At 35.5% G+C, this 27,411-nt stretch overlaps 1 protein-coding gene across 1 annotated transcript in view; it reads left to right on the top strand.

Moving 5' to 3' along the window:
* The window catches only part of THSD7A (thrombospondin type 1 domain containing 7A), a 421,895-nt gene that overhangs the window by 303,973 nt on the left and 90,511 nt on the right, over positions 1–27,411 (top strand). The window contains exons 7-8 of the mRNA XM_026003851.2: positions 13,737–13,931; positions 25,280–25,514. Coding sequence (XP_025859636.2) covers positions 13,737–13,931; positions 25,280–25,514 — 430 coding nt within the window. The remainder of the gene's footprint in view (positions 1–13,736; positions 13,932–25,279; positions 25,515–27,411) is intronic.

Raw genomic sequence — 27,411 nt, 5'->3', positions numbered from 1 at the left:
GCAATCAGGGAGCTACATACCTTCAACTTGGTTTTCAAGATTGGTTTAGCTATTCTCGGTCTTATGTGGTTCCATACAGATTTTAGAATTGCTAGTTCTAGTTCTGTGAAAAAAAATGCCTTCGGAATTTTGATAAGGATTGATACAAATAAATTTTGATAAGGATAAGGATACAAATAAATCTGTAGATTGTTTCGGCTTATATGCACATTTAAAAAATATTCATTCTTCTAATTTAAAATCATGGAACATCTTTTTATTTAAATTGTATTCCTCAATTTCTTCCATCACTGTCTTAGAGTTTTCAGAGTGCAGGTCTTTCATCTTCTTGGTTAAATTTATTCCTAGATATTTTATTCTTTTTGATGTGATATAAGTGGGATTAGTTTCTTAATTTCTCTTTCTGACTTTTTTTGCTATTGTTGTGTAGCAAAATTTTCTATGTTGATTTTGTATCCTGCAACTTTACTGAATTTGTTTATTAGCTCTAACAGTTTTTTTGGTGGACCCTTTAGGATTTTCTACATATTATAAAGTCATGTCATCCATGAATACTAATCATTCTAGTTCTTCCTTTCCCATTTTGATGCCTTGTATTTATTTTTATTGCCTTATTGATCTGCTTAGGGCTTCAATACTGTGTTGAATATAAGTGGCAAGTGTGGCATTTTGTCTGGTTCCTGAACCTAGAGAAAAGACTTTTAGCTTTTCACCATTAAGTGTGATATTAGCTGTTAGCTTGTCAGTATGGCCTTTATTATGTTGATATTTGTTTCCTTTATACCCACTTTGTTGAGAGTTTTATCATAAATGGATTTTGAATTTTGCCAAATATTTTTCCTGTATCTATTGAGATAATCATGTGATTTTTATCCTTCATTTATTAATGTGGTATATCATGTAGATTCATTTATGAATATTAAACTATCCTTTCATCCCTGAAATAAATTCCTCTTGATCGTGGTATATCATGTTTTCTATTTTTAAACAATGCAGTCTTGGAAGGTTGTATGTGGTCTAAGGACTTATCCATGTCTTCTAGGTTGTCCAATTTGTTGGCATATAATTATTCATAATAATCTCTTAGGATCCTTTGTATTTCTGCAATGTCAGTTATAACACCTCTTTCATTTCTTATTTTATTTGATTTTTCTTATTTTCTTGGTTGGTCTAGTTAAAGATTTGTTCTTTTCAAAGAACCAACTCTTAGTTCCATTAATTGTTTTCTATTGTTTTTTTTAGTCTCTATTTCATTTATCTCCTCTCTGATCTTTGTTGTTTCCTTCCTTCTACTTTTATTCTTTTTGTAATTACATGAGGTGTAAAGTTAGATTGCTTGAGATTTTTCTTCTTTTTTGAGGTAGACTTTGTTGTTCTGAACTTTTCTCTTAGAACTGCTTTTGCTGCATCCCATAAATTTTGGTATATTGTTCTTCATTTTCATTGTCTCATATTTTTTTATTTATCATTTGATTTCTTCATTGACCCATTGGTTGTTCAGTAGCATGTTGTTTAGTCTCCACCTATTTCTGATTTTTTCCAGGCTTTTTCTTGTCATTGGTTTCTAGTTTCATACTAGAAGCCATTGTAGTCAGAAAAGATGCCTGATATATCAGTCTTAAATTTACTGACTCAAGCAAAATTCCATACGTTCCTTTACCTCCTCACTCCACACTATAACCGTGGCCTCTCACCACCACCTTGTGGCAGACAGTCTCTCCTTTGCTGTCCTTGCAGTGTATTCAATAAACTTCCATCTCCTTAAAAAAAAAAAAGATTATTAAAACTTGTTTTGTGACCTTACATGTCATCTATCCTTGAGCATGTTCTATGTGCGTGTGACAAGAATGTGTATTCTGCTGTTTGGGATATAGAATATTTTGTATATATTAAGTCTATCTGGTCTAATGTGTCATTTAAGGCCAGTGTTTCCTTACTGATTTTTTTTTTTTGCATGGATGACTTATTCATTGATGTAAGTGAAGTATTAAGGTCCCCTATAATTATTATATTGCTGTCTATCTCCTCCCTTAGGTCTGTGAATATTTGTTTTATATATTAGGTTCTCCTGTGTGCAGTGCATAAATATTTATAAATTTTGAATCTTCTTGGATTGACAAGTTTATCATTTTGCAATACCCATCTTTGTTTTTTATACAGTCTTTTGTTTTAAAGCCTATTTTGTCTGACATAAGTATAGCTACTGCAGTTATCCTTTGACTTCTATTTGCATGGAACATCTTTTTCCATACCTTCACTTTTAGTATGTGCATGTCCTTACATCAGATTGGGTCTCCCACAATAGCATATAGCTGGCCAGCTTTAACAAGGCAGAGGGAGAATATAGGACACTTCGTACCAGCTTTAGTGAGGCAGAGGGAGAACACAAAAATGGTGCTTCCAGAATGCCCATCTCTGGAAAGAATCCCACGAGGCCCTGAACCTCCAGTAGATGCCTTAAGATTAGTAAGTGAATCTCCTTCACTTAATAGGCTGGGTGCTTTCTAAACTGCTGATTCTGCACTGGGCCCTGGGGCAAATGGGTCTGCAGGAAGCCCTTCAAGAGCAGTCTTGCAGTTCTTTGCAGCCCAGGTCTCTTGGACACAAGCCTTATTGGTTTTCAAAAACACATTTTGGGGCCTGTCTTAGGGGTTGAAGTATCCGATATAGAGGTGCAAGATTTAAGAGTTGAGGTATAGGAGGTGGAGTGCAAACCCTTTGCTCCTCAGGGGAAAGTTTCAGATTTGTGAGATACCTCCTGCTTGTGGATTGCTTGCTGGGGTAGAATTTTGTATGAGGTTCTACCTGCCTTGATGGAGCCCTCTCCTTGCTTGATGTGAAGCATCTGTTCAACTAGTCATTTTCGAGGGATCTTTTTCTACATGTAGCTGTAGATTCAGTGTATCTGGGGGAAGAAGTTCAGGATCTTCTTACGTGGCCGTTTTGGTCTGCCCTGCTTAAGGGTCTTTTTTAAATGAAAATTTCTAAGTCCTTGGGACACCTGGGTGACTCAGTCAGTTGTCTGCCTTCCCAGGGTCCTTGGATCCAACCCCTCATTGGGCTTCCTGCTCAGTGGGGAGTCTGCTTCTCCCTCTCCCAGTCTCCTTGCTTATGTTCATGCTTGCTTATACTCACTTTCTATCAATCAATCAATCAATCCTTTAAAAATAATATAATTTCTATGACCTTGCTTTATAGATCCAGATGACTAGTTTTCTGGTGACACCTCAAGACAGGAACATTTAGAAAAACTCTACCACAACAGGGAAAACTGAACTATAATAGTTTTTCTGTCTTTTTCCAGTGACTGTTCTCACTGTCCTTTAATTTTGACATATGTTGACTGATTCCTGAGTACCATTTTGACCATCTCAGACTAACCAACTCCTTTTTTATCAGTACAATGTGAATCCTTTATAGCACTCTCAGGTTTTCTTTTTACAGATGCTCATTTATCATGGTTTGCTCTTGTTTGATTTTAATAGAGACTTTCTCAACTGTTGACCTGATGATGCTCTTTCTCCATCAGGTGCATTCATTTTTATTACAAACTCTTATGATCATTATTAACTTCAAGATGGCCCCGAGGATAAAATGAGCTGGGAGTTTCTAACATGTTTGTGGCTTTCAGTGTGGATGCATACAGCTTCCAGGCCACTTAATAGAATAACACTTTCCCCATCATTGAAACTTCATTTTCCCTCAGATTATTTTCCTGTGATTTGCTAGGATACATTCTACTATAATTGTGAAGATTAAAAGGACAAATTGTGACTTGATCTCCTGTAGCTCTCAGCCTCATGTTTGTTTATGATCCAGACTACAGTGTTTCTACGTGGGGTCATCAGAGGACAGAGTGGATGATCTTGGAAAAGTTTAATGGTGATGATTAATTCTTTGAATTAGTTGCTGCTTCAAAGCCTTCCCACATAGACCAAACTCCTACATTTTTTTTCTGCTTTTCTTCCTCATTTCCAATTCAGCCTTCATTCCTTCAAAACTCTGTTCAAATTTCACTGCCTTCAGAATGTATCCCTTTATAAACTATGCCATGTCTGATCATCCCATCAATCCACAGTCTCTATTGCTAACCAAAATTTTATGGTATGGTAATTGCTACATGTTTTCATAAGATAAACATAGTATCTCAAAGTCATATGGTTTTCTTAATCCTGGCAAGATTCCAAAGTCCAAATATATGTCTATTTACATTTCTCCCTTATTCGTAGTTTTGCCATTACTCTGTAGACTTGTTTGCATATCGTGATCTTTGAATAACTATGTATAGAATAACTATACTTTCTTTTTATTTATGTGAGCATATAAGAGATCCCAAAATGTAGGAGTGCAGAAAGAGAGGTGGCAAAAAATTGCTTTAAATGAGACAATTTACAAATTGAAATTGGTTTATAACCTAGGCCCAAAAAGATGATAAGTGTGCAGTCATCCTTTTCAAAAGGCAGTAAGGTCTTCTGAGCCCAGTCTTCTTGCAACTATCCCCAGAGCATGGAAAATGCACTTGTTAGACAAGGTATGTCAAATGAGGGCAGTTGGTGAAATATCTTAAAACACAACAGACACAAAAGCATGCTTGATCTGGAGAACTACAGGGAGTCATTTGAGGGTATAATGTAGTCACAGCAGTGGGCCTAGCAGACTATTTGGCTGATAATTTGCAGGACAGATTGGAAAATGTAAGACTCTCTCAGAGAAAGATCTGAAACCAAGACCTGGGGTGGGGGGTTGGGGGGTGAGGGGACAATAAAACTAAGGGGAAAGCCTTTCCAAGTGCCCTCATCCAGAGAGAGCCCTGCAAGGTTCTGGGAGGAACTGACTGGGATAGAGCCCATAAGATGCCTTACTTAGTGTGATGGAGAATGAACCTAAAGAGATCAAAACAGGAGTAGTATTTCATCATAGAACAAATGGAATTCTATTGAAATACTTGATGTGGAACTATCTATTTACATAAGCTTTTAAAATTAAATTAATTGGGGCACCTGGGTGGCTCAGTCAGTTGAGCAGCCAACTCTTGATTTTTGGCTCAGGTCATGATCTTGGGATCCTGGAATCCAGCCCTGCATTGGGCACACTCAGTGGGGAGGCTGCTTGAGGATTTCTCTCTGTCTCCTTCTGCCCCACTCACACACATTTTCTCTCTAAAAGAAAGAAATCTTAAAGAAAATAAAGTTAAATTGATTAAACCAATAGACTATAATACATGTGACTTTTTTGTTGATTGTATTGATAACTCTTCAAAATGACCCTACTATATCTTTCATTTAGAAGCATAATTACTCTCATTTAGTACTGTAACGGAGTTTGGTGTAACTGCATCATAGCACTTCCAGAAGCAGCTTTTTTTCTTCTTGTCTAGAAGATGTGGAATGAAAGTAATTGTATGCAGTTGTTTAACTCACAATTTTTAAGAGTCAATGTAAATGATTTAATCCATTGAGAGGGAACTGAAGGAGGATTATAGGATGCCACATGTCTTTGTACTTCTGCTTATCACTCACTGTCAGCTCAATATACTGTATTCTGTAGTATAACTTTTAATTAAAAATTTTATTGAGGCCCCAAATTATTTACAACACAAATCTAGTTTTCAAAATATGAACTATAACATTTAATAGATTGGCTTTTCCTGAGTTTTCATTATTTCCTCACAATCTTACCACTTTAACAAAAGGAAAAATGTAAAATTACTGAATGATCAAGCTTATACTACCAGAGCAGTGGAGTCATTTTTTTACTAATACCTTCCTACAAGCCTTCTTATAAGCAGAATTAGGAAAAAATAATTAAGCACGGTAATTTAAGTTGACTGAAATAAAGTGGAAGACCTCCAATCCTATATTGGTGTGGGAGGGATGGTCAGCTCCTCCCCTGACAGGAGGTGGTGAAAGTCGGCATGATATTATTATAATAGATGGCATTTTTCAACTATGCACCAGACACTGAGCTAGGCACTTAATTTTTAAGAATCTCTTTTAATATGAATAAAAAAGGTACTATTATTAGTTTCCATTTTGTAGATTAGGAAACTGAATCTTAGCTCAAGTTAAATAATTTGCTCCAGGGTACATAGTTAATAAGTGGTAGAGCCAGAATTTGAACCAGGGCAGTTTGATTTCTAGGTATTTAAAAAAAATAAATTTGAAGGAGATGAAATTAACATTGTAGATAATTTCAAACTCAAGAATAATTAGAAATAAAGAAGGAATTACTCAAGAATGAAAATGTAAAATCTGGGGGAAATAAAAACAAAACTTTGTTTAATCTCAAATAATGCCAGAGATAAAGTTATTATTTGAATTTTCTGGATTTTCCATAATGTTTTTAAAAACATGAGTCAGTTCACTTTTTCGTCACTGAAAATAAACAAAGCCAGGTAGACTGGGACTTTCAGGCAAACAGATAATAGGAAGGGGCATAAAAGTGAAGTATTATCTTCAGTTAAATAAAGTTAAGTAAATGCATCATTTATTTATAACAAATCATGTTATTTACCATACTTTGTTAGAATGGGCTTCATCTTAAAAATGAAGTTAAAGGTTATTTTAATGGCCACATCAGGGCAAGGAGTTGGAAGGTAGGTGCTGCTGGGGGATGATGGGAAGGTATGTGTTTTTACTTCAGAGTCACCGGACTTATTTTGCAGACCGTGAAGGAACAGAAACACAGACTTGAGGTAACACAACAAAGGTGATGGGGAAGAAAATATAGTAGGAACATAAGGATACACTTACTGGGAATGGAAAGTTTTAGAAGATAATGAAAAGGCAGGCAAATCCTGAAAATGAATATAGTAAAAAGATCCTAGATTGCTAAAAGATATTTAAAAGTCAATAGGTAAGTATATAGATTTTTTTTAAGAGAAGGTTAAGCTAAAGGCCATAAATTGGATATGAATTGGTCAAGAATTGCATCAAACAGAGTTATGCAAATAAGGAAGACTTTATTCTACACTATTACAATAGAAACTGAAATTAACTCCAGAGAATCAAAAGGCAGGAATATTTTTAAGTATTAGGTGAATTACTGAGAAATCAATAGAGGACTTTAGGCGGGAAATTGATCAGTGGGATGTGTTGAATATGTAGTTTCTCCTGAGTTTGCAAATATTTTTCTCAGTGATTAGACCATGTGTGTTTGCTAACTGCCACTGGCTGAAGAAGTTGGATATGTTCCATGATACAGAGACTGAGGCATCAGAGTACTATCTCCTCTCTTGTTTCCATGTCAAGGAAATGGTTTCTAACTCCTTGAGAAAGATATTTCCTGGGTTGTAAGACTGAGAAGAGACTTGGAGAAATTTACATAAGTTTCAAAGACAGAAAAAGAATATATGGTTCTAAGGTTTGTTTTTTTTTTTAAATAAATACTTAGGAAAAGGGAGGTCAAGGGTCTAAAAACAGGAGGAAACCTGTCAAGTTCAGTCAAGCTAACGGTAATGTTAAGGCCATCTTAATGAAGTTCTGTAAACTAAAAGTTGGAAATATATAAACACAAGTGGCTTTTTCAGAAAAGCAAAGCATGTCCTGCAATTTCTAATCCATTTTTTTTCCTCATCCAACAAACATTTACTGCAAAACTTTTAAGTTCTGACAGCAACTGAATCAAGGACTCCAGCTATAAAGATAATGAATAAGACAAATTCTCTGGCCAGAAGGTTCTCATAGGCCAATGTTACAACTTTAAAGTGATATGTCTGCGATGTTGTGGGAACAGATAGTGTAGAGCACTACTCCAGCAGGGCAATTTGAAAGTCAGAGAAGGTTCACCGAGGAAAAAGATGCAGTCCTAAAAAGCACTTAGCAAGAGGATGATGCAAGCAGACCTGGAGAACAGTATACACCAAATGGCAGAGGAATAAGAAAGCAGTGTTTCAGTTCACAGAAAAGCAAATGGCTTTCTGTGGATGTAGGGAAAACATGGGCAATGACAAAAGATGAGGATTTCCTAAATTCTAGAAAGGAATTCAGCCCTCAGCTAGTAGGTGTTAAAAACATTGTAATGTTTATATTTGCACTTTAGAGACCCACTTTGGAGAGCAGGGTGGATGAAGGCTGTGGGAGAAATAGGAAATAGCAGGAGATGGGAGGAAAGTACACAAGGGTCTAGAAGAAAACATGGGGCTGGGGGATAGTACAATGAATAAATCAGAATCACTATCTGGATGTCAAAGCTGAGGGAGTGCAGGGAATAAAAATTATTGGGACACTTCCTATTTAAGATAAAAAGATATGAAGCTTCTCAAAAGCGTTAGAAGACTCAATTCATGGGTCTTTTACTTTAGTAAGCTGACAGTGATTCCAGACTTATATATCATACAGTTGTTATAAAGTTCAGATAAGATGGTTATATGAAAATGCTCTCTGGAAAGATCCAGGCAAATATAAGATTTCATTCTTTTCCCATCTCAATTCTTTTTTTTTAAATTTATATCGGTTGTCAATAAGTAAGTAAATATATAAATAATGACTTCCACTGTCAAAGTCAATATGAAATTTTAAGACAATTTCTGAAGAATAAAAAAGATATCAACAATCCGGTAATAATTCTCAGGATTGCTATAGGATTGTTTAGGTCTGGCAAGGGAAATCTATCCCCTAAATATAATACTAGAGGCTTTCTAAATAGTGTGCTTTTTAAAAATCGTGGCTCTGTATCTGACATCTCTCTTCTTTAATTTCTCCTTTCTGTTTACCCCTCCTCTCAATTCCATTCCATTGATGTGTTTCAATTCTTCAATGCCTTCCAGAGATACCTTGTACATAGTACTACTGTGACTTAAAAATCATCCACAGCAGATTGCACATTTCTATGATAAAAAAGAAATTAGAATGATGCAAGGAACATTTAGGAAATAGTGCTAAACATGTATATTCCTGACATTAAAATACAGTTAATTATATTTTTACTGTATTAATATTGTGTTCTTTGCTCATCTCTTAAGCTATAAAAACCTCAAAACTCTAAAGACCTTCATAAACCAGGATTTATCTTTTATATTACATTTAAGCTCCAGTACAATGAATAAAATAAACTTTCACATATACTTTTACCAAGAAAAAGAAGTCTATCCTCTGATCGCACTTTTCATTTTGTTTTATTTTTATGGAAATTGTCGTGAATTTTTAGTGTAATTACTTCAAGCAGATGTTCGGTTCTCTTTATCCTGATAATCGGAAACACAGTAGAATGAAAGGAGATATTTTGGAAGAGTTCATGAAAGAGTTTGATGAAGTTCATGAAATAGACTGAACAAGGGGAAATTGGGGGTTACATTAAAGATATCAAACTACTTGTTTAAATTGATTAAATTATTATTCAAAATATATTCTTAAAATTAGATTTGTGAAGACAGAGACACTAACTTAAACATTCAACTCTTGTTTTGAGTTCACAAAAATAAATAAACCCAAGTATTATCATTTTATTTCTCAACTTTTTATATAGGACATCACAAACAAGTTTAAGTCAAATATGGTTTAGTTAAGGCTTCACAGTAAGACAGAAGTTGTAATACGTAGACAATAGTTCATTCATTTCTTTCTGTGTTAATATATTTCATGTAAAATATACATTTTTGTAGGTCTGGTTAAGATGCCTAGATTTTTATGGGGGAAAGCTACAAGTCTCATAAATATAAAGCAGTCCTTTGAAGCTTTTATGTTGGTACATGTATGCCAAAAATATATAGTGTATTTAATACACAATGGCAAGTGTGAGGATTCTAAACATTTATGACATCATGTCCAGGATCTAGCTAAGGAATCATCGTCAAAAAGAATAAAGACAGAACAGGTTGCATGGGTCTGCACCTAAGAGCAGTAGAAACCACATCATTCACTATAATGATCACTAGATTTGTATGCCCAGATTTATTTGGATGCACATTCAGATAATCAAAGTCTCAAAAGATTCTATAATTAGGACATATGGTAGTTGAAAATGTCCTAACAGTAGTCAATGGCTCCAAGCAAAAATATGTAGCCTTGGACATGTCAACATGCATATTCTTTGTATTTGAGACAATATATAGCTACCACTCTGCTTCACTCTGCCCTGAGAAACAATTTAGAGTGCCAATTTCTTGACTTTTTTGTAGACAAAATCTCATCCATCATTAACTCTTGGCATCCCTAGTTCCTACCACCATTCCAGGAAAAAGTAGATTGGGGATTGGTTAAAACTCAGTTCAAATCTCTGTTTCTTTAGTTAAACTTCTGCTCTTTGAAACAGTAAACTTAAATTTGCTGAGCTTCAGTTTCCTTTATGTAAAAATTGGGTGGTAGTACTCATGTCAGAAGGTTGTTGTGAAAGGTACAAACTTCCAGTTGTAATATAAATGAGTCATGAGGATGTAATGTACAGCATGGTAACTATAGTTGATAATTCCGTAATGCATATTTGAGAGTTGCTAAGAGAGCAGATTTTAAAAGTCTTTATTACTTGAAAACAAATTATAACTGTATGTGGGGACAGATGTTAATTAGACTTATTATGCTTATTTCACAATATATATAAATATCAAAGCATTATGTTGTACACCTAAAATGAATATAATGTTACATATCAATTATATCTCAAAAAATGTGTGGTGACAATTAGCTGAGATGGTGTACCCAATACAGCACAGTGCTTGACAAAAGATAGGCAGTCAGTATCTACTCTGAATGTTTTCATCTAAGTATACCCTGTATAAAGAGAAGTCTAAAGGGAAGTCCCACAGAGAAACGATTGATGTTACGTATGAGATCCAGATGAATCTGTAGTGACCCATTCAAGAAGCAGTCTGATCCTATTCAAAACACAAGAGAAGAAAGGCAGAAAAATTCTAGAGCAACACTCCTCATATTTTATGTGCATGCAGATCACCTAGGGAACTTTATAAAATGCAAATAATGATTCAGTGAATGGGATCTGAGAGACTGCATTTCTAGCAGACTCCAGGTGGTGCATATGCTTCCTGACTATTGAATACACATTAACAAAGTCTTAGAGCACTTGACTGCATGGCAATTTAAGAAATACTATACTTAAATCCATATTTGTCTAATCTAGCATTCTGTTTCCTGATACAACAGGTTTAAATTAATCAGTTCATTTGTTCATTTAGCAGAAGATTATTTAGTATCTATTATGTCCCAGGCACTGTTTTTGGTTCTAAATATAAAATAACAGGAGACATAAAGATCATGCCCTTATTAGGTTTTTAATCTAGTGATAGGGTAGAAGATAAGCTTGTAAACAGTTAATTAAAATAGTTTCCAGTAATGCAGTTACTATGAGATTGTGTATGGTCAGTTAAGCCTCCTCTAGGAAGGAGACAAACTGAAAACTGAATATTGAAAAGTAGTCTGCTGTGAGATCTGAAATTTTCATACAAAATGAAGAGAGAATGCCAAGGCCCTGAGGCAGTGATGAGATTGGTCTGTAGGAGAAAAGGGGGAAAAGCCATTGTGGCTAGAACATAATGCCATTATTGGGATGCAAGACAATGATAAGCATCAGGAGCAATCAGGGGCAGGGGCTTACCTGGCAAAGTTACCAGTTCTTACCTGGAAGAGCATGGTAAGGGCTGAAATCTAAGGAAATTGAGAGATTGGATCCAATGTGGGTCTTAATAGCTCCATAGAGGATTAAGATGTACTCTAGAAGGAATGTGCCTACAGGAAAATACACCTGGCTAAGCAGAACAAGACAAATGAAAAGAGCTAACATAAGGTATGGGACACAGATTGAAAATAAAGAATAACTCATAAAGCAAGAAAGGTTGAAATTGTACATCCCTTAAGTTTACACTACGAGAAAGAGAAATATACCACTTATGCTATGCAAATTAATTTATAATAGCATACATGTAGCACACTTCCAATTGCTACAGAATAAATTGAATTTTTCTGAGTAAAAATGATTAAGTAACTATGAGAAGAAATAAAACTATAATTCCTGGTTGATTATAGGCTACCACACCAAACTTTCCGTACTTTTCACACAATATTAGAAATGAAAGTGAAAGAGAGTAGATGGAACATTAAAAGTAGCAATGAAGAAAATAAGACATATGCAAGTCTCCTCTTGCACTCAGAAAAAAAGTCTAGTAGGAAAAAGAGACATCATTATTATGTAAATTGTAAAATATTAACATCCCTTGTACTATAATGATTTTTGTACTCTACCTTTGGTACCCATAAATCTACAATCTATCTTCATATTGTTTTACTGGGATATAAGCCAAACCCTAAAGCCAATAAAAGCAGAATTAAAAGAGATCCCACAGATCATAGTAACTAAAGAATGAATGATACAATGATGAATCAATTGTCATTTCAGTGAGTCTTACTTACTAGTGAGCAAATCTAATAATTTAAAGCCTTGCAAACTGATGGCTATTAAGGTTCCACTTGACTTCTGATTGTGTCTAATGATTTAAGGCCCCAGCAAACTAGTAACTATTAACCTGTTAGAACACTTCCAATTGACTCTAATTTTCTGTCTTGTTATTCAAATATATGAATAAAGGACTGTACATTACATGCAGCTACTAGCCTTCCTCAGTGAAAAACAACCTCTGAGTTGTTTTTCTAATAGCAATGAAGAATGACATGATTAGTCATTCTTTCTCACCTGAAAGTGTAAGGGCCCAAGGCATACATTTCTGATAGATTCACCAGAATTATGGTCATATTTTGTGGCAAAATAGATTAACTTTTGCTTGTTTGTGTATTGTTTCACTCTGTTCCATTGACGTCATTAGCACCCTACTTTAATCAGCTAAGCCACAGAATTCATTTCATATTCTATTTTGGTTATTTATTTGTAATCCTTTTGGTTATCTTTGGCATTTATTAACCACAAAAATATTTTCTTCCTCATTGGCCTTTTGTATATCTCATTGTATTCATTCAACAAATACTAAAGGTGTGCCAATCTCTAGAGCTCCAGGGTGAGGGAGGGAATGGAGTGAAATGAAGTTGGGAAGAGAAACCAGAGCCAGGTCGCTTGAGGTCTTGTAAACTTGTAAGAACTCTTACCTCTATCTTAAGAGCAACAGGAAACTACTGAAGAGCTTTAAGCGCTGAAGTGGCACCATCTCCTGCCATTTGCTTACCTTGTCATTTTTTACCACCTCTCCCAATGGAACCTCTGAAACAGTAGTTGTATATTGTTATCCTATCATTTACATTTCTTGGCTATTTCCAACTAACAAAGAAATTTTTTATGAAAGTAAAAGGTTGCCAGTTATACAAAAAATAAATTATCTGGGAGACACAGAGAGTTTGCAAACAGAGATACCTGAGTTAATTCATGAAAACATATGGTACATGCCATGGATAGAGATGTTATTTGTAAATGCTGATGAAATGATGCATCTCCAACGATGCAATAAAAAGAGGAACATAATTCACTGATGCTCCTTATTGCCAGGGTACTATTATAAATACAAAAAATCACTAATTGGGCAAGAATCTGTAGTATAAAAATACTTCCAGCACTGTGCTTGATCTATACACCTAAGCTTCTGATAATAAGAGAACCTTCACTTAAGGATATATATTTATTCCTAGTGTTTTTTTAACATCTGGCTGTAGTGGGCTTTGTTTTAGCTTTGCTTTTAACTAAGAATAAAATAACCTAATTTATCTTGGTGCCCATCTGGTTACAACTGCTCACTTTACATTTGTTTAAAAATGATAGATTATTCGTGATGATGTCTTCCCCAGGAGAAGAAGTTGACAGACAGCTGTGCAGAGATGCCATCTTCCCCATCCCCGTTGCCTGTTATGCCCCATGCCCAAAGGACTGTGTGCTCAGCACGTGGTCTGCATGGTCCTCCTGCTCACACACCTGCTCGGGGAAAACCACAGAAGGGAAACAGATACGAGCACGGTCCATTCTGGCCTATGCCGGTGACGAAGGTAAGGTTGGTCACCAGCTTCAGAAGGGGATTTAGATTCCTTTCAGAAGTTGGCATGTTTTTTTGTTTGTTTTGGGTTTCTTTTTGGTATTTATATATGTATGTGTGTCTTCTGTGGCTAAGGGGATGCTGTACAAAAATCTACCAAAATTGCAGCAATCCAAGGAAATTTAGTATCTGTTGACAGATTGAGCAACTTCTATTCCCCAAAATTAATCTCGAAAATAGATCTTTAATAAAAGAAAGACCTTTAAAAGTAAACTTATTTTGCCTTTCCTCTCTCCTGATAATTGCTTCCCAGTTTGAATGTTAAACCTGTGGAAAACTATGAAAATGGCTCCCAAAATTCCAGATGTCAGGTTTGATTATTTTTTATGTATTACAGTAGTCATTTTTTCCCTTTGAAATCACATTCTACTTGCTCTTAAATAGGCATATATGTTCAATAATAAAAGTATTTTGTTTTGTTTCTAAAGAAATACCAACATGACTAGTACTTGATTGAAAACCACATGGATTTTCTGCCATTTGGGTTTTTAAACATAGGTTCTGAGATCCAGAAATCTCATATGTAGATTGTGTTCATTTTTAAAATATGCTACTCCTTAATCACCTCACTCTATTGGGGGAATAAAGCATGTTTGTCATATATTCATACCTCACTTGTGTAAGCTTTATTGTCGAGAAATATAAGGCTCTCAGTAATTATCTCTCAAGCTTACATCCAAATGCTAATTTGGCCTCTGTGTGACTGTGTGATATAATGTCATACTTAATCTTGTCATTCTTGAGAATAACACAGGAGGAAGAAAAAACAGAAGTAATCAAGTTCTCTCACATTAACGCATGTTCTGTCTCAAGAATATAGGTGTATGTTATTTAAACATTATCAAGCTGAATGACTCTTCTCATTCTCATTTAGCATTAGTAAATGATGATTACTATTTGTAATATACATGTCTTTCTCTGTGTATATCCCCAAATAATAAATTGCCAGTTTTATTTTTCTATTTATAAGGCATTTTAGTGATAGAAACCTGATAGTGTTTTTATTTAGTCAAACTTGCTAGCTGTGAATAGAATAGCTTGCAAAAATGTAACTACCTTGATCTTACGATGTGAGGGAAAAAAAATAGCATATTTGACACAGTTAACCTATAGGAAAATTTAGAATTTTCTTTGAAGTGTATGAAAACCTTTTTTTCTGGTCGCCTTAATGTAAATTTAACTATTTTCTCCCTGCAGAAAAGTGTATCCTGGAACCAAATAGAAAAATAGAACATTTTAGAAAGTTATATTCCACATCTTGTCAAATACTAACTCCAACCTTGTATAGATTATATTCAGACTTCAAACTCTATCAGCTCAGATTATGTCTTGAACTTCATTAAAATTAGATCTGTGGTTACCCTGCTTCCTATAAATCTATTATACTCTGCAGACACTTGCCGTGTGACTAGTAATGAGTGACTTTTTGCCCCGTGAGTCACATGGCAGAGATTTTTGCCATGCTTGCAGAACTCACCAGATCATTATTTCTATAGACATGATGCTTCACACTGAAAGGTCATGAAATGCTTTAAAGGCAGAAATTTATGACTGCTCTTTGATATTTATCATCCACTTAGTTTGAAAGGGTGAGACTTCGATAATTTTTAATTAAGTCTAGTAGCTGCATCATAAGCAAGCCGTGCTGGAAAATTATAGATGTTTACATAGTAAATCATAAAGGCATGAATTCAAAACATAATTTTACATGGAAACCATAGAGGAAGCTGTCAGCGGAGAATCTGCTGCTGCTTATATCTGTTAATAACAGTTAGAAAAACTGGTATAATTGTATGACATGTTTAAATAGGAATCTGGCCTTCAAAACTATTTAATACTTATTATTCACCAGACACTGAAACATTTTCTCTTTCACAAAATCAGTCTATAATTTTGATAAGTCTATAATTTTTTTATTTTTTTATTTTTTTGAATTTTGAGACACTTTTAAAGTTATTTAAGAACTTTGTTTGCAGGAAATTTTAAAAGATGCTTCCCTGCTAATTAGATAACCCTTTATAATACTACACAAAAGTAGGTCTATTATTCCCCAAGAATTAATGTTTTTTTAAAGATTTTATTTATTTATTCATGAGAGACACACAGAGAGAGGCAGAGACACAGGCAGAGGGAAAAGCAGGCTCCCTGTGAGGAGCCCGATGTGGGACTCAATTCTGAGATCCTGGGATCACGACCTGAGCCCAAGGCAGATGCTCAACCACTGAGCCACCAGGTGCCCCAGAATTAATGTTTTGTATGTGTCAAACATGTTCTAAATTTTCTAAATCAGAAAATTACTGTGATAACCTCAAGGGAAGAGATCACAGTATTAAAGTTATATGTTAAGTGTTTAGACATATAGTTTCTGGTGAAATAATTTACGGATCCATGTGCAAAGTATTAATCCGGATTTAAAAAATCAATGCTGCTTCCCAAATAAAAGATAAACTTTTATTTATCTCAGTCATAACTTCACTATTGAACATTATACTGAAGATTATATAACCTCTTATATTATTAAGAGCAGATCAAGTTATTTTGCAGTAACAAATAGCTCAGAAGCTCAAAAACTTAAAAGAAAAATTATTCCTTGTGGGAATTTTGCCATGGTGTTGGTTAACTTTCCAAGGAAGTGCCCTCCATTAAATGTCTCAGCATTGTACCTCCATATGAAGACCTACTTCCCATGCCAGTGGAAGAACATAGTTGGAGAGTCTGTCTGCTGATTTCAAAACATCAGCATTAAGTTCTTCCATACAGTAGTGACTTATGTCCTTTCTACTGACACTTCATTGGCAAAGCAAATCATACAATCGTGGCTTGAAGTTGGACCTAACTTCAGTCATAGCTCGGGGTAGGTTCCATATAATCTTGGTATGTTCTAGAAAAAGAAGAGTGCTAGCTCCTGGTCTTAGCCCTGATTTACTTATTCTTGTGTGTGTGTGTGTGTGTGTGTGTGTGTGTGTGTGTGTGTCTAAATCATCTCTATACCTGCATTCATAGAAATATGATAAAGGATTATTCTCTTCTCCATTGTTGAAATGTTATAACTTTTTTTCAATTATTTCTTTGTTCCTACTAAATGAATGACAAGATACAGAATAACACTTCCTCTTCCCCATACTATACTTCTTTCTTTTCCTTTTCCTTTCCCTTTTTTCCCCTTCTCTTTCTTTCTAGTCCCTTTCTCTCTGTTCCTGAACAGTTTTATCTAAAAAGTTGTTAAGTGGAGTCAAGCATTTGAGCATCTGTGGCAGCAGGTGGGGGTCTGCAGTTGTCCAGAATGGGTTATCAGAGTGCAACCTGGATGTGAAGAGCCTCTCCAATGGGAAGAGGGTCGCCTGGCATTTGATGTCAGAGGCATTGAATAGGCTTAGTGGGTGGGGGTGAAGGATACAAGGATTGTATAAGAGGATAAAAGCAGCAACACAACATGGGTCAAAGCACAAGCAGAGTGAAGAGGCAGCCAGACAGTGTGGAATGTCAGAACCAGGCAGGTTGGAAAAGGTTTTTATGCTATAGGGTGGCCTGATACAGGCTGTCTTAACATGAGTAGAGTGATAAAGACTTTCTTTCAGTACAACAATGGAGATGGCAGTGGGGGATTGGGGCTGGAAGGAGAGGGCGGGGTTCGAACAAATAAGTACATGTCTTAAAAAAGTAATAAGATTCAGGGGCACCTGGGTGGCTCAATGGTTGAGGAACTGCCTTCAGGTCAGGGCATGATCCTGGGGTCCTGGGATGGAGTCCCACATCTGGCTCCCTGCAGGGAGCCTGCTTCTCCCTCTGTCTATGTCTCTGCCTCTCTCTCTATGTCTCGCCAATAAATAAATAAAATCTTTAAAATTTAAAAAGTAATAAGATTCAGGTTTTTTTCATTGCTAGAGAAGGGAGATATGTATTAACAAAAGTAGAATAAACCTTGTGTTACTGTATTGGAATTTAAAGTTATCACTGTGAATTCATTGTGTTAAATTTCTAGAGATAGATATAGAAATCAATATAAATGTTGAGTATGCTAAGTATATTTATACTATATACATATATTAGCTCTCTTCCCTCTAGAGGAGCAAGACTCCAATAGCAACAACTGCATATAGCCCTCAGATCTTGGTTTCTGCTAGCATTGTGGGGGGAAAAAAAGGAACTAGGGCTCCTTGGAGAAATGGCTGATTCCAGGACTAGAATAGGAAGAGATTCAAGACAGACTTGGAAGATTTTGTGCCAGAAAGGATGGAAGAGGAGAACATGTCAAAGGTCATAGAAGGTAGCTTGAAGAGTCTCCCACTGACCACATGTGGAAGTGATATAAATGCCAAAATAATATTAAAAACAGATTATAACCCATTACATAAAATAGGAAACCATTGATCCATACTTGATATTAATAAATGTATTAATTGAACATCTGACCAAGAGCATTTTATTTTGTCTCAAGTACCTCCCTAATGGAGAAGTATGACAGACACCACCTGAATCCAAGGATTAAAATTTAAATTGTTGGTAATGGAACCAATAAAAATCACATGTTCCTGATGTGCTACAATGATAAATTGACATCAACTCTATGATATCCCTCTCAAAGATGCGTATTGTAGAATGTAATGATGAGGAAACATCCAAATTGAAAAACATTGAAAAACAATAATTGGTGTCTAAAGTGTCTAAATCATGAAAATGAGAAACTATTCCAGATTGAAGGAAATTACCAAGACCTGATATTTAAATGCAACACTTGATTATGAACTAGATTCTTTAACTATAAAAAAGACATTTGGAGATAGTTAGAAATTTTGAATAGGTATGAGGATTAGATGGTAATAAATGTATCAATGTTAGTTGATCTTGAATATTAAATGTGTTTAATATTAAATGTGAATATAAAATGCCGTTGACTATAGGAAATAAACATTTACGTATTTAGGGTAGTAGGGCGTCATTTCAACAACTTTGTCCAAATGATCCATGAAGGAAAATTATTGATAATGAAACAGTAGAGCTAGGTTCTTGTCTCATGGAATGGAAGATGGATCTGGCAGACAAAGAAGAGTAAAGAGATAGAAGTTTATTAAGCAAGGATACAGGAGAAAGCTCTCAGGAGTGAGAGGGATCCTGACAGTGTTACCACTGGGGACTTGTACAATTGGTCTTTTATTGAAAGCCAACCAGGGACCCTGAATCCTTTTAACATCTCTACTGATATCACCATTGAGTAAGGACTAGTGATAATACCTTCAATGGCTTATTTCCTTTTTAGGGTCTGACAATTCTTTGTTGGTCACAAGTACTATTACAACAAGACCCCACCTCTGACAACTAGGACATGATGGTCTGGTTTGCTTCCTTATCTCTGATTTTCTTTCACCTCCAAATTTTTGGGATTTTTGTGAGCCTGATTCCATGGCCCACTACCTATCTCTCCCTACCTAGCCTTGCCTGTTCCTTACTCAATAATATACTTTCGATTTTCTTGTAATTTTGACCTTGATTCAAAATTAAAACATAAAAATTAATAGAATAAAAACAATTTGAATATAATTGCTCTTCATGCAGTCTTGAACACTTCTGTAACTTGTTATCAGCAATACACAGAAATTATCACAAAATGATTCTTATCCAAATGTCATTTGGAAAGCAAATACAAATACTAGCAACTAGAGAAAATTAATATACTGAAGAAGGTAAAAAATATTTTTCAACTTAAAAAAACAAAACTATGTGTGTGTGTGTATATATTTTTTTTTAAGATTTTATTTATTCATGAGAGACACAGAGAAAGAGGCAGAGACTTAGGCAGAGGGAGAAGCTGGCTTCCTGCGGGGAGCCTGATGCAGGACTCTGTCTCAGGACCCCAGGATCACACCCTGAGCCAAAGGCAGATGCTCAACCACTGAGCCACCCAGGTATCCCATGTGTGTGTGTTTAAATAAAATTGGTATTTCAGTTTTGACATTGTATACCTTGAGGTGAACATCTTCCTTGTCCTGGGTAAACTGTAGGATGGGTCCCAAAAGCTACTTTAAAAATATTTGAGAAGGAGGATGCAAAGATCATGTCAAGATTTTTGTGGTGTTTTCTTTAGCCTCTGAGACTCCCAAGGCCATCCAGGCCTTCAATGGGCACTGGTTTGTTAGCCGCAAAGTGGTGGCTGAACTGTATGAGGAGTAACATTTTAATAATTGACCTTTCTGCATGACCTTGACCCTATTCCCTGGACTTATATTTGCTCCTTGTTTCCTCTGGGTTTTATAGAGTGATTCATTAGTACCTCAGGCCTAGCCTCCCAGTGTGGAGATAAAGAGGCACATGTTACTGGATCTGAAAAAAAAAAAAAAATGTGTTGGGAAGATCTGAAAGGAAGCAATCTTCTAATACTTCAGCCTGGCATATTTTTAATATCAATAGTAGTATGTTGAATTTGAATAAGAAATTAAAAATTGATGTTAGATTTATAGCCTTCTGAATTTTTTGAACCTGTCTTGCAGATCCTTAATAAACTCAGTTTAAAAAGAAAAAATGATTTTCAAAATGTTTTCCACTGAGTATAATAACAACTTCTGTTAATTCTCATTACATAGTTAATTATCCTTACAGAGCAAGAAATGAGACTCTCTTTTTTACAAAGTTCAAAAATGACCTAACATTATAATTTCATCAGCCAAATTTTAGTGTCTTTACACCTGCTTTATAAATACAGGAAATAGATGCAAATTGAAATAGAATTATGCCAAAAAATTTTTCAAATAATTAACAGTCTTCAAAAATTATATTTCAAAGTACAAAACATTGAGGAGAGGATTATTTATATTTTAACTTTGGGTTTTCACAGCTAAAGTGTTTTACTCCTAAGAGCCAAGGAACACTTTTACTCCGGGGTGGATTTGAAGAATTCAGAATCCATTATCTGTGTATATACACATATAATTTTGCCTTCTAAGTAAAAGTACTGTCACTTCCTCATCCTCCCATTCTTGACTTTGAAAAAGGAGTTCTGTTGTAGTCTGCCCCTGCGTAACCACAACGCCACATAAGGTTTATGCAGACTCCATAGTGGGATGTCTTCTTACCTCTTTCTGCAAGGGCAAAGAAAGGGGAGGAGTAGGAATGGCATGCTACAGCAAAATCTTCTGAGGGTCTCTGGGGTTGACATTCTTCTTTTCAGGTCCCCACAATCATGCCATTGCCAGTGTGCTTTTTACCCAGACATGATCTGCAGTCAAAGGGTTCTGGGCTGCAATAAGCAGGCAAAATTACAAGTGTTTAAAAACTGTAATTCATAGTATACTAATAGCCCCTTCTTAGCATGAGCCCAGTTTACTTCCTTTTCCTTATTGCCAGTTACTTCTCTGTGTGAGCTTTGCACTCCAATGGACTGCATCAGTATTGCTAATTCCTCTTGTCATACCTGTCTTTTATTTTTGCTTTTATTGGCTTTTATTTTTGCTTCTGCTTAAGTAAAATTTTGCCTTCTTTCTCTCCCTTCCCAGAACTCTGCTTGACAAAATCCCACTCCTTCGAAACTCACCTCCCTGCCTCCTACTGAGTCATTTTTCAATTGCCCCCAAACTGATGGAATCTTACACTTTTGAATCTCAGTTTTGGTACCACTTTTAACATGATTACTGCATTGCACCTAAAATTATACCCATTTGTATGCTTGCCCACCCCTACTACCCCTACTACTTTTCCTTACTGCATTATAAAATCCTTGAAAGCAGAAAAACTATTTCTAATCCCTGTAGGTATCTATCTCTTGAAGTATTAGACATAAAGGGATACAAAATATGAGAGACTCCTAACTCTGGGAAACGAACAAGGGGTGGTAGAAAAGGAGGTGAGGGTGACTGGGTGACGGGCACTGAGGGGGGCACTTGATGGGATGAGCACTGGGTGTTATGCTATATGTTGGCAAATTGAATTCCAATAAAAAATAAACAAATATACTTTAAAAATAGACATAAACATTGCATACTATACAACTCAATACATATGTATCAAATTAATGTTTTGACAAGGTTTTTTTTTTTCAATCTGCCATTTAAATTGTAAGGACTTCAATGCCAGAACCAGAAACACCATAACTCTGTTCAAATGTATGTTAACACAGCTTTTATAGACCTGATGTGAGGAAGAAAAGTCACTTTTTCATTTTTATAAAAGTTTCACACGTAATAGTTAATATTTTTATGTAAGCATGGACATTTATTTATATAGTAGGAAGTACTAAAAAATCATAAAAGTACTATAAAATCTTTCTACTTGATGGAATGATAGAAAGCCTATATGGTCATATTAGTATGAAGCATATATTTTTATTTATAAAAGGATTTTTTTAAATACCATTTATCACTAATTTTGTCATGGGTGACATTTTACACTTTCCCCAGCACTATGGAAATATTCCCACGTCTGGAATTATATCTTCCCATAAATAATAAATAAATTCAATATTATATCTATCAATTTTTCTACCATAAAAATATTCCCAAAACAGCAGGATGATACTGCAATGACTGATTAACCTAAGCCATGCTTTCGAAATTGCCATATCGTTGTTATAATTAAGAACACATTGGGGCTTATCTGCACGAGTATCCTGACATTAGACCCAAACTGCTGATGTGGCTTTAATGTGGATTGGGGCAAGAAAATAAATAGCCTTTATGTCTGTAAACTTAACAGCCATCTTGCAGTTCCTTGACATGTTATGCTGATGCTGTAGAAGTTTTTTTCCTATCGTGTGTTCCGAAGCCAGACAGTCAATTTCAATGTCAAAAACAATTTAAGAGTTTTAGGATCACAGTTTAAACAGCATACCTACACTCACAGTGAAAATGAGGTAAATAAATACTTTTTTTTTGTAAAAGATCAGTAATTTTACTATTAAATGTAAAGGTATGGTTAAAATAGTTCCATAAAATGTATATATCTAATGTCTATAATTAGATGTTTGTGTTAGAGATAAGATTGGATAAATCTAGACCCTCAGGGAGTGGATTATAAGAGTGCTCATTTACTTCTCCCCGATCCAATTAGTACGTTTTAGAATCCATTCCTATTCAAATCCTAAACTTCTTTTCAGAGGCTGCCAGGGTCACTGAGCTGTGTGATGGAGGACAAGCTATGATCTGTGACAGATGTTTTCACCATCATGAAGCAGGAGACTTTAATGAAATGCTGCTTAATGCAGGTTATTCTGATGTTGATCCCATGTTCAACGCTGTATAAATGATTCTGAATTGCAGTTAAATTCTCACAGACACTGCCTACTGAATTTTTTTTTTTTTTTTTTTTTTTTTTTGCTGGATTAGTGGGATGTTTTTAACCATAAGTGAAGCGATAGATGAAGATCACCTCAGGGTGTGGTTTTGTTTATGACTTTTACCCATATCTCAAATTTGGGGTCATCTTCCACCTTAAGATCACTAGCTATTGAATTACCTTTTCTTATTTAACAAACAGCTATTTTATTTCTTTCTTTTTTTCTTTTTTAGATTTTATTTACTTATTTATTAGAGAGTGAGCAGGAAGAAAGTCCAGGAGACAACAGGAAGAACTTAAAAAAAAAGCAAAGGGAGAGGGAAAGAGAATCCTCGAGCCGACTCCCTGCTGAACGATGAGGCTGATGGGGGGCGGGGGGGCTTCAAGATCATGGACCCTGAGATCATGACCTAAGCTGAAATAGGAGTCAGCCACCCAACCGATTGAGCCACCTGGGTGTCCCAGCAACCAAGTTTTTTTGTTCCTAAAATAAAACCCAAAGGCTGCATAAGTTCAACTACATTAAATTATCAAATAAATAAATAAAAAAAAATTATCAAATAAATAAATAAATAAATAAATAAGAAATTTCTCCTAGACTCTGCTTTTAACAGTATAAAGCTTTTTATTTTTGTAATTGCCATTATAAATAGCACAGTTGTAAGAAACTGGGCTATTACTGTTATATCATTTAAATTGTATTGAGTCATCCAATTTATAATTTTTAACTTGTAAGGCAGTTTGGGTATTAAATGAGGTCTCACCTGCAAAGTACTTATAACAGGGTAGCACATAAAAAATGGTTCCATAATGACAACTTCACATCATATTCTATTGATGAAAAGAAAAATCCATTTCGACCTCTTATCATCTCTAGTAATTATTGCATCTTACAATGGACACTTTTTAAACCACTGTAGCCAGACGGCAAGTATAACATAGCTGTCACTGCTAGTACCTGAATTTTGCTGTTACTCCTGATGGCAATAGCAATTCCATATTTCTGCTAAAAAAAATAATCCAAAACAGCTAAAAACCATTCCTCAGTTGCTTGCTTAAATATTTTGTTGACATCTTCTGGTGCAATTAAGAATGCAGCAGCATCAAAACTTAGAGATGGGTTCCAGTATCCTGGAAGGAAGCCCAGGAGACAATAGGGAGAACTTAAAAAAAGAGCATCCTACATCATCAATACTTTGGATACCATAGAGATGACTCTGTATATGATGGCAAACTTTGACTACTTTGAGTTCAAAAGTGACTTAAAGGATTTGAACTCTGAATGTAAAGGAGATTTAGGAATGTCTTCCTTTTTAATATGTGCAGTTGAGTGATATCTGTTTTAAAAGCATGTAAATAAATCCTACAAATGTATTTCAGTTGGCATACAGTAAAAGTTAGGATTGATAAGGAAGCAGTATATCATAGTTTAACTTGTAGCCATTACTCTTTCTTTGACACACAAAGTGATAATATATCTTACAGCCAGTGATATCCTAGATTTAAAGAAACATGGTACTATCATTACCACATGGCTTTTCCAGTCGTACTGCAGAACATCAGACAGCATAAGTTGATTTTAAGCCCCTGTTTCTAATCACCCTAAAGCCTAGTACATTAAAATATGCAGTACTTTAAAACATGTTTTAAAGATTTTCAAGTTGGGGATAACATTCAAAAACACACAGGGTTTTCTCCATCCACAGCCTCTCAATCCTCGTTTCCCTGAGTCAACAATCCACAGGCTCCATTTGTACCTCATTTCAGCTTCTCTGGAGGTTGGATAATGGCCTCTCTCTTTGAGGTCCTGGTAGTCTCCTGAAACAAATATCATGGATGCTACATAGCTTAAATTTTAAGCTGGAGGATGCCAAATGATATAAGATTACTATGTAATTTGCCTTCCTAGTAGTGTGTCAGTCACAGGGTATGTGCTAACAAATGCAAGTTATCATTGTTATTGTTAATCCCAAAGAAGAGAGAATGGTAAGTTTCCTGTTGGCGCCATATCTAATCCTCTTGCGTTGCCCATTTTTATAGGTGGAGCTCACTGTCCAAATACCAGTGCTTTGCAAGAGGTGCGCAGTTGTAACGAGCATCCCTGCACTGTGTACCACTGGCAAACTGGTCCCTGGGGCCAGTGCATCGAGGACACTTCAGTATCATCCTTCAACACAACGACTACTTGGAATGGAGAGGCATCTTGCTCCGTTGGCATGCAGACAAGAAAAGTCATTTGTGTGCGGGTCAATGTGGGCCAAGTAGGACCCAAAAAGTAAGGGCTTTAGAATGACAGCAGTAAATCCGGTGGCCAACCATGCAGGGGATTGACTCAGGCTTCACTTGCTTCATAAAATGAAGCATTTTGATGCTTGTCATACCTGTCCTCAAGAGTAAGATTTGTTTGTTTTGAATGTCAGCCCCTGATAAAGTTATAACAGCTTCGGAGTCTTGTACCTACAATCTATAAATTCTGTAGAAATATTTCTATGTGGCACCTACTTTCTGTTTTATAGTAGCACTTTCTCCTTTATTAAACTAGAGAGGCAGCAAGAGAAGAGCTTGCTCTGAGCTTGGTTGATCAATAATGACAGCATATGAAGTCCCAGCAGTGCAGGTCATCCGTGACCTCCTGTGTTCCCATAGGCTATTGAGTCCACCAATCTCGTTAACTGGACTGTAGCCTTCTATGATCTGCCTTTCATTTCCCCTAGAAAATACTATATCAAAAAATACTGAGGCCAAACTTATTACATCTTTTAATGGTTAAATGAATAAGCATTCACTTCTAAGAGAGAGCCTTGGGATAGGATGAGTGTTATGATAAGTAGAAAAACCATCAGTTTCTCACTGTGGTTACAAATAGTGTAATAACAAGGCGAACGGTTTGCTAGAGGGGAAGACAAGGAACCAGAGAGTTGGCATATTACATATGCCCTGTAAGAAATATAAATGAAAACATGTCATGGCATAACTGAGTTAATCAATTCTTAGAGAAAATTAATAAATCAACTCAAAAAATGTATTCCTTTAAGGGGAAAAAGCCACTTTTATATTTTGAGATATAGACAACATAAATCCTTTAGAATTCAGATCTTCTTAGCCACATGAAACATGGAAAGTAAAATCAGTCAATTTTGCATTGGTAAAAAAAACAGCTTCATAATTTCCAAATACGTGGCCAGGTGCTTCAGTATTATGTGTGACCTTAAGCATGCTCCTTAACTGATTCTGGCCTTAATTTTCAAAGCTTATTGAAAGGATTTGATAATTTTTAAAAATAGTAATAGAAGCACTCAATAAATCTGAGAAAGTATTATTTTCTCTTTAAGATTTGAGAGCCTTCCTAGGGTTTCAGGGAAATGATAATAATGTACCTGATGTCTGGAACACTTCAGGGTATAAATATTAATCCCATTAGGAGTTGTTTTTACTTGGTCAGGGTTCCAGACATTAAGGTTATTTTGCCCCATACTTTATTTGATTATATAATTTGAAAGTCTGAAACATTAGAAAATATATGCCAGGAAGACTTGAATAGGTTGAGAAACTATTCTACTTCCTTAATAAGTAGCCCCAAACCACTTTTTTAATAGAAATAATGTGAAAGTTATGAACAATCTAACACAGGAAGTTAACGTGCAGTGTATTAAAATTCTCTGGCAGTAAGACCAGGGGCAGAAGTGCTCAGTCCCAGAGGATTCTGGGTCTTGTTGGGACAAGCATGCAAGTAGAGATATGCCCTGCAGAGGGTTGTAACCTGGCCAACCTGGCACAGGGTGGAGGGCAATTATGCTGAGCAGCTACAAGTGAGCTGAGTCTGTTCCTGTTCCACGGCTAATCACGTTGCAGATATTTCTGTTGACATTTCTCTCACTTTATCCAAGTTACAAACTGTTTGTTCTAAGCAATAGATACACACATGTGTATAAACCTATGTGTGAAAAAGCCTGATGGATTAATGTCATTAGATCATTCAGTAGGAAGGGCATCCTGAAGCCCCATGTCAAACCACCACAATAATCCATTAAAAATTTGCTTTGCCCCTGCAGCCTTTATTCAATGACCTGGATACATGTATAGATTTGCTAAATTAAGTGGATTTGCTTTGCCATTAAAGTTCTGAAAAATTAAGCAAACACTGAATTCAAAAGAAGATGTTATGCCCTTAT

Source organism: Vulpes vulpes, chromosome 7, assembly GCF_048418805.1.
Source record: "Vulpes vulpes isolate BD-2025 chromosome 7, VulVul3, whole genome shotgun sequence".
NCBI classification, from domain to species: domain Eukaryota; kingdom Metazoa; phylum Chordata; class Mammalia; order Carnivora; family Canidae; genus Vulpes; species Vulpes vulpes.
The sequence above is the reverse complement of the archived record's forward strand: the minus strand, read 5'-3'. Positions and strand labels throughout refer to the sequence as shown.